This window comes from Adiantum capillus-veneris, chromosome 21 (genome assembly GCF_014529385.1).
Source record: "Adiantum capillus-veneris isolate H3 chromosome 21, ASM1452938v2, whole genome shotgun sequence".
Taxonomy (NCBI): Eukaryota; Viridiplantae; Streptophyta; class Polypodiopsida; order Polypodiales; family Pteridaceae; genus Adiantum; species Adiantum capillus-veneris.
Window position 1 is genome coordinate 61,901,584 of NC_140951.1, and position 8,510 is coordinate 61,910,093.

At 46.9% G+C, this 8,510-nt stretch overlaps 1 protein-coding gene across 2 annotated transcripts in view; it reads right to left on the minus strand.

Moving 5' to 3' along the window:
- LOC147431043 (uncharacterized) overlaps positions 1 to 8,000 on the minus strand; it is a 63,098-nt gene extending 55,098 nt beyond the window's left edge. The window contains exons 1-5 of one of the 2 annotated variants that reach the window (XM_086494506.1): positions 7,674 to 8,000; positions 6,881 to 6,976; positions 6,610 to 6,733; positions 5,929 to 6,509; positions 5,732 to 5,849 (exon numbers count right to left, since the gene is read on the minus strand). In XM_086494506.1, coding sequence (XP_086350632.1) covers positions 5,732 to 5,849; positions 5,929 to 6,509; positions 6,610 to 6,733; positions 6,881 to 6,976; positions 7,674 to 7,921 — 1,167 coding nt within the window. In that variant the 5' untranslated portion in view covers positions 7,922 to 8,000. Of the gene's footprint in view, positions 1 to 5,731; positions 5,850 to 5,928; positions 6,510 to 6,609; positions 6,734 to 6,880; positions 7,023 to 7,673 lie in introns of both variants that reach the window. The other variant, XM_086494507.1, reaches the window with a different exon arrangement.
- Between the last annotated feature and the right edge of the window lie 510 nt (positions 8,001 to 8,510).

The following is an 8,510-nucleotide window of genomic DNA, read 5'->3' on the forward strand; positions in this document are numbered from 1 at the left end:
TCCTCTGAGACGTGCGAGGGCAGACGCCTCCCAGAAGGTAAAGATGTTGTCAAGGATACTGCGCTCCTTGACGAAACCTGTATGAGTCCCATGTATAAATCCCTCAAGTAGCGGATGAATCCTCAAACTCGGAGGCTTTGCTAAGATTTTGTAAGTTGAGTTGAGAATAGTGATGGTCCGCCAGTGTTGAGTCTCCAAGGAGCCTCCCTCCTTGGGAATGAGGTAAATCAGACCCTCACGCATATTGTCAGGCATCTCACCAGTGTGCAAAATATGCTCGTAGGTGCTACATAGATCCAAACCAAGGAGCTCCCAATACTCCAAGAAAAAGCTAGGAGTCAAACCATCCTCCCTTGGGTAGCTACCTCAGGGGAGTGCCCTAAGGGCCTCATGGAGCTCCTCAAGCTGAAGAGGCATCTCAAGTCTCTGATGCATCTCATCAGTAACTAGGCAAGGCATCTGTGCCCAAATCTGCTTTCTGTAAGCACCTTAGCTCTCTGACTGTGGCTCAGCTGAAAGAAACTCACGGTAAAAGTCAGTAGCAACCGCACGTATATCCTCATGCTCTGAAGCAACTGACCCATTAGGTCACCTCAACTGGCTAGCACTAGTGTACGCATGGTGAGGCCCCACAGTCTCAAAGTACTCGCTAGTAACTCTGCCATCCAGTTGGGTCCATTGAGATGCCTGCAGAAGAAAGGCAAACTCGTGATATCGCTCCTCAATGGTGGTCAACTCCTGTCGAGCTTGCTGCATCTGCTCCTCTAGCCAAGGACTATCAGGGTGGCGCTCCTGCATCCGCTGCAAGGAAGCAATGCCTCGTCTGAGCCGCTTCTCCTCCTCCTTGGCTGCAGCCTAGCAAGCTGCAGACTCCTGAAGGAAGAAGAGACTAAGCTCAGCAAGTCCAGTGGCCACTCTGCTAGCAGGGGAGCCTTGAGTGTTCAAACTCTATGTCCAAGGTGCCACCACCCGCTCTCTGAGCTTTGTATCTAGCAAAATCCTCTCGGCGATGCGCACCATCACACTCCCACTCCTCTATCTGTCTGTCACAGTAAGAATCGCTGCTACATGATCTAGGAAAGAAGTCTCTGCCAGAATACAAACAGATCCTCCCATGTCTCAATACGGTGACTCATGTAGAAGCTATCTATCCGAGATAGATTCACTCCTTCTGCTCTGTGGTCAGAGCGAGAGAAAGATAAGCTGTTTGGGAGCCGCACAAAGCCTGAATGTTGTTATACATCTGAAATCCTCAAGGTCAGACATAAACGCTCCCAAGCTACCAACTCAACCCTGTGTACAATAGCATGGCTACCTCCAATCCTATCAAGGGGTCTTCCAACATGTTGAAGTCTCCCTCAACACACCACTACTCTGCATGCGGCAAAGACTCTACAATATGTGACCAAAACTCAACTCGTGCACTTGCCACATTGGGCGCATAAATGTTAAGGAAGCCCACGAGGTAACCACGAACCTGCATAGTAATCCGTTGGGCCCTACCAGGCACAATAATAACTCTATCCACGATGGCCTACTGCCATGAGTCCGCAATAGTCATACATACCCCTCCTTGAATGCTTCCAGCCTCCAGGCCCAACAGCAGCTGACCAAAATGTCTCAAAGAAGTCACGTAGAATCTAACCACATCGTCGAATGCGGCTCTCACAAAGATAGTGCTCCTGAAGCATAAGAATATCAATCATACCACCCACAAGACATCTCTGAAGCTCCTAACGCAAGCGACCCCTCTGGCACTGAAACCGGGGCCCACCTAAACCCTGCACATTCCACGAGACAATCCTCATGGGATCAGTGAGATAAGACCGATGCTGCAAGAACAACCAACCTCGCTATCTTCGAGGCCGGCCTGGATGGGAAGTAATCCGTATCCGAGCGACCTCTAGATTGACGCGTCTGAAGTGACTGTCCCACCCAGGCCCAAGCAGAGCATGCAATCCGTAGGGCTACATCCTCTGTCCAAGAATCCGCATGTACAATTGCATAGCAAGGACAGCTCTGAGTGTCGGCAAAAAAGTGAACCACAAGGTGTCTACATCCGGTGGCATCACACTGAACTTGGCTAGAGGCCAAAGTGTTTGTATCAAATTTGTCACCCCTATGTCCACTGTGTGGTATGAGAACTCTAGCCAATCAAGAAATGTGTGCAAGGTCCACTTTGTGTGATCCTTGCCACACAACAGAACGGAGAAACCTAGCGCTGAGTCCAAAGCCTCGGTGCCTCTGGCTGCTAGGAAGAGAACGTCAACTCAGAAGCAAGCCACCTCAAGGTCGGGAGAAGGGTTACTGAGAAAACGTGTGAAGCTGTAGTCAAAGAAATCCCACCGTCGCCTAATGTCAAAGCTGGTCAGCCCACGGGGGATTGATGCAAAAGGAGAGGCATGTACCAGAAGTGGCATCCTCAAGTAGGGTTGTCCCTCCCGAGCCATTCGGCTCGTTGCGAAATTACTACCAAGAGAGCGTCGAGCTCCAGATGAGGATCCAGTGCCTTGTGTCCAAGGAGGGGTGTGGGATGGGTTGGGTTATGAGGCTGAGGGCCCAACGGGAGAAAGGGGGGGAGCGCGAGGTGGGGGTGGAGGGAGGTGGAGGCAGGGCCGAGGAGTCTAAAAGTGGAGGGGGGTGGGGGGGGTAATAGTGAAACTGAGGTGGAGGGAGACTCCTCAGGGGACTCCTGCTGCAAAGGGTCAAAACGGTTCCTTGTCGGAACCCAATGCTATTGGGCTATAGGAGGTCAGTCACCGGGGGAGGCGGTGTGGCGAGCCCGTTCCCATCGACGGCGGCTGAGCACCTGCTGCCAGTCATCAGCTGGTTGGTCGCTAGCCTCTATCAAAGTGCCAGCCTGTGTGTCCTGGTTGGGTACCTGTCTACTGGACATGTTCAACCTTGGGGGTTGAGCATGCGATGCGGGTCGAGATCTCCGACAAGGATAGACCTTCGCTAAGTGGCCCATCTGTCTGCAAATGAAGCACTAATTTGGGAGTCCCGAATACTTCACCCTCTGGAAGGAGAACCACCTTCGGGAGGGTATGAATGTCACGAACCAAAACGTGTACTATAGGAACACCTACAGCCTTGGAAGCAATTGAAGCTGCCATACACAGGGTCTCCAAGACAATCCCGATCTCGGAACCAGCGGAAGGTACTCTCTCCTCAGGCCGCGGAAGCAAACCAAAATGGACAGAACGTCATCACCTGCCAGCGCAATTCGTAGAAGTCCGTACAGCCTGCCACGTTGTAAAATTTAAAATGCAAGTGTCCGTACAACTGCCACATCATTAGTCATTTACGCAAGAGAAATTGTGTGTGAGTGGGTCCTACTTTATTTAATCTCTCTAGGTCACTTGGGCCCCATCGGACGGGGTCCCATAAGTTGGTGGGAACTCTTCTTTAAAAATAGGCCACTCAGCAAGACTTTGCAAGTTGGTAAAACTTCTTTTGCTACTGCTTCTTAAAATTTAGGCCCCTCGGCCAGGATGTGCAAGTCAGCTCTGGTCTTTAGTGGCTTGACACGTCGGCAGTTTGTGACAACTAACATATGCTCCCACACACACACACCACACACACACACATATGAGCATACATAAACACAAAGTTCAGCGTACTGAGTTTTTGTCATGACTCCGGAGATCAAGGGCAGACTCAGCCATAATGAAGCCTAGCAGCATTAAATCGGAAAATTAGCACAAAAAATGAGATAGTTGATAGGGCATGCGCACCACAAAAGATAGAAAGAATTAGCACAATATCAATTGGTCGTAACTCGGATGAAGACTTCACAATGTGAAGTCTGCATGTCCGCTATACAACTACAAAATATACCTAGATAAATCCAGGATAAGCCCACATTCACCCTTGAAGGAAAGTGCAAGGTATAGACACATGGTACAAAATCACCCGATGATTGAAGGGCAAAAGGTAGCAAACCCATTACGAGATCAACATCCTCTACCAACAAGAAGAGTTCAAATTTTCCCCTCACAGCAGAGCACATTCAGAGGGAGATAAAGCCCCAAGTAAGCAAACATAGAAAGAGCTTGAATCATTCATCGACTTGCAATGGACAGAAGTCCAAGTCTTTTCGGGTAAGAAACTTACTTTGTCCGATCTAGCAAAAAAGGGACCTAGAGGTGAAGCACATGTTTCGAGAAGGAAACGCCGTCGATGTGCAGTTCACTTTGATGACGAGGACCTAGATTTAGAGCACAAAAGAAAGGCTAAGAAAGAATTCAAGGATGGCGGTCTAAGTGTCATGTTTGATACTTTGTTTGGGTTAAAAGATAAGAACAAGGTGTTGTCCTTCATCCAACAGTTTGATACCACTCCTCCACCCCCGATACAGTGATGACCAGAGCCCAGAAAGTGGCGTTGGGAGTTCCACCTCCCCCACCTCCAAAGAGTCTCCCTGGTCCCGGACAGTCGTATCCATCCACTTGTTCTTTCATACTACCTACACATGTAGAAACACACTTAGGGACACACTCTTGCACAAACCCATGAACTCATGTAGACAAACCCATGTAACATTCTTCATGGGTTTTCCGTGTCTTGAAGTTTCCCATCAATAGTAAAATACATCTTTACTATTAAAAAGTGTGTGCGCACACGTCTGTTCTTTCAACTGCCCACATATGTAGAAACACACTCATGGATACTCTCTTGCCCAAACCCATGAACTCTAAACATGTAGACAAACCAATCAAGAATTATTACATAGAACAAAGACGGAAAAAAAGGAAAGGACAGCAAAGATAAGAGGGGGGGTGGTCTTCAAGTTGTTACTATGACCATGCAGGGTATCCATACAATCAGAGTAGTAAATACTGAATCTTGCTGATGCAATATAACTGCCAATTCCCTCATGCTAAGTCTTTAAGATTTAATAGTATGACATCCTTGCTACATGCTCAAGCACCAATAGTGACTGTAGAACTTCAAATAGAGAGATGCTTTCACAGTTATGTGCCTAACCAATAGGGACTGTGGAACTTCAAATAGAGAGATGCTCTCATAGTTATGTGCGTCAGCAAAAGTGCACATAAGTATGAGCATGCATTTCATTTGAATCTGAGATTGTGTGAATTGTCAAGGCTCCAGGCCTTTGGGGGTGCACTTATCAAAAACCATGTACATCATGTGTGTTCAAATGGTCATGTACTTACATATTGTGAGGCAAAAAAATGGTCCCTTTTCCCTATTAAACTCAATTAAAAACCCCTTTTTGTAAGTAAAATAATTTAAAATAATATAAATTTTATCAATTATAATACCGCTCTTTTGAACATATGTGGTACAAAAACATTTTTAAAGGTGCACCCTGGCTTAAAGTAGGGCTGGTAAAGCCTAACTCTAAGAAGCTGCGAAATAACACCTAAAAGAAATAAAAAACAAAATTTTCGTGAATGGACCAAATGCACTGGTAGAATGAGTAAGAACTTGCACAATGCCGAGTGGTCACAACTCCATTGAAAACTTCACAAATCAGAACCTATAGATGCACAATTGAGACTGCAACTTCAGTTTATCCATATTGAATTATAGGACACTTTATCCCTCAAAAGCAAAAAAAAAAAAAAGAGATTACTATTCATAGACCAACATTCCTACTTATCAACAAACTTTTTAGAAACAATACACAAATGAAGTAAAGCAACCATCCTTTTTAGACAGTATAAATGTTGGCAAAGCCAACAAGGCCACTAAAAAGGACTACCTCTGCATCAGCTGCTCGCTGAGCACAATCTCGAGTCCAAGCTTCCCTTCTCAACAAGGCTTCTTCTTCAGCAATCACAAGCGTGCGCTCTCTCTTCTCCAATGCAAAAAGTTTAGCCCTTCAGGGAAAAAACAGAATAAAACTTACATCATCGAGGAAAGAATCGACCAAACAATAAGCTGTTGTAAGATGCCCACCGAAACTTAGCCTCCAGATTGCTGAGCTCAGAGCGAGTCTTATCAATGTCAAGAATGCGCTCCTTCTCTTTTTGCTTCCACTCAGCATCAAGTGCTGCCAATCTCTTTGTCTCCTTATCTTTGAGACCTGCCCTCCACTTAGCCTCTTCAGCACGGCACCACCTCTCAAACTCCCATTCCAACTCATATCTCCTGAGCTTCTCGTCTGCATGTGAAGAAGGAACTGCCCTATCTACGTCTGCTACAGGATTTTGCACCAACTTCTCTTGGTTCCCTTTGAGGGGTCTTAATGCTTTTACCTTGCTTAACATTTTTGGAGCCCTGTCAGTTTTCTGAGCATCTGGGCTTGTCTTTCTCTTTTCACCACACTCCTCCTCCTGAGACTCTGTTTGCACACCAACAACTTTGGATGGGAAATTATCATTAAAGGCCCGCTTCAATAGGAAAAATGGATCTTCTAAGCTAGGAAAAGGGGAGATGGCTCTCTCTTTTGAAGTTCCCTGAGTGGGCTTGTGGATCAACGTGTTAGCCGGGCCAAGATCTTCGGCTGAAAGTACTACTCGCAATGTTCCAACAATTACCTGATAACCAATTTGAGAAAGCAGACAAACTTATAACAAAGTGTGAAAAAGTGTAGTTTTGATGTCCAGTTTATCAAATACGATTTGGTTCAAAGCAAACCTGAGCATCTTGCCCTGAATGATCAGAAGGGGAGTACACAGGAGCATAGCCGTCAAGCCAAGGTTCCTTCATCAGAGAGGCCATTGGGATTGAAGCAATTCCAATCAGGCCGTCAACTACATATCTACAGAAAAAGATATAAGATTGACTGCTTATTTTGATTCCAACATGTGTCTAATTGATGTTTCTTGATGCTCCTGTTGTTTTCAATTCAAGATACAGAGGTGCATTGAAAAATAGTACATGAAGTGAATGGTAATCAAGTGCTTACTTGTCACGATGGAAGACTTGTGCTTGTAGACAAAGATCTTGGGCAAGCGCAGCAGCGAGACCGCTTACAGAAGCAGGGAGCTCCAAAGACACAAAGCTGAAAGCAGTAGGGCATCATGAGCCACACATCAGCATATGCCAGTCTGTACCAAAAACAAATTGTCAAAATCTTTTTGCATGCCCAACAAATGCAAATTATTTGACAGTTTTTATGCCATTTTTAGAACTACATGCACCATCCAATGTCTCTAACACACGGTGCTCTCTCTAAACAACAATCATTCAACTCGAACATAATTTACAAAAAAATTTAGGATATGTTTTGGTTAGAAAGTTGCTAAATTATTTCTACTCTGATTCTCTTCTTTAGCACACCAAGGGCCAACTCAGGTGGGTGCTAGATAATAGACCTATACGAGACACCCACCCTAACAGCAGGAACGAATGATAGTTCCCTCCATCAAAAAAGTGGCACATTCCTCAATAGATAGAAAGATACAAAGGAAGCCTCTGCCCAAGGGCAAAATCTATTTGATGCTTCTTCCTTTGATGCCTTGATAGGCCATAGCTCAACCCCTAATTAAACTGCGATGAGGGGAGCATCCCGATCACTCAGATAATATTTGCTCTAATTTCAGGACAAATGTAGACTCAGTCCCAAATCTCTCTCTCTCTCTCTCTGTGTGTACGCACGGGCGCGCATGCGTACACACACACACACACACACACACGTAATACAACACTCTACAGACCATGTGTGGCGTCCACATACACAAGATGGAACTGCAGCTTACCCGTTGGAAAGAGTCACTTCCGAACCCTTCTGGGCCATAACAGGTGGGTGGGTACGGAGGGGAGCTGTGAGTTTGGCCGCATTTGCAGAGTTGGGAGTGGCCATGGCGAGCTTGACAATTTCAGGCGGCAGAACTACACGCACACAGGCGTTGATGGCCTTCATTGGTAGCCTCAGCCCGGCCTTGAAGCTCCGCACGTCCACGCTCAGTCTGAACATGCGCACATCTTCTCCTGGAGCTGCATCCATCGTCGGGGTGGCGAGTTAGAGAGAACCAAGAACTTTGAATAACTACTGGACGGAGAGAGAGAGAGACAGAGAGTAGCATTAGCCTACGGCAATGCGGCATCCAAACTTTCCAGAGAGAGATTAAGGCATGTGTCCCATTGGGCCAGGCGGCCACCTTTTTCTCTCTAATCCGCCAATCAAGTGTCGCGCCCACGGATGCCCTTGTCACACTGGGTTGCTGCCCATGGTTGCACGGCTGAGCTGGCTCTCCACCTCAGCGGCCAACTTTTCCATGAAGTGTGCCGGCTTCCTTTGCCCGCCCAACCTCAGCTCCAACGCTAAAGCTGCGATCTGATTCGTTGCGCATCAGCTTTTCCAGGTTCTGCCAACTGCCCCAATGCGACACCATTCCCAACAGTGGCTGGAGTCCAGCACCCTCTCACGCACGACCATGGTGGTCAGGGGCCATCCACCTCAGCAAGGGCGTGCGGCCCAGTCTGACAGGGGCCTAAAGAAACGCTCCTGCCTCGTCACTCTACACAGAGAGAGAGAGAGAGAGAGAGAGAGAGAGAGAGAGTAGCATTATGCCAATGCGGCATCCAAACTTTCC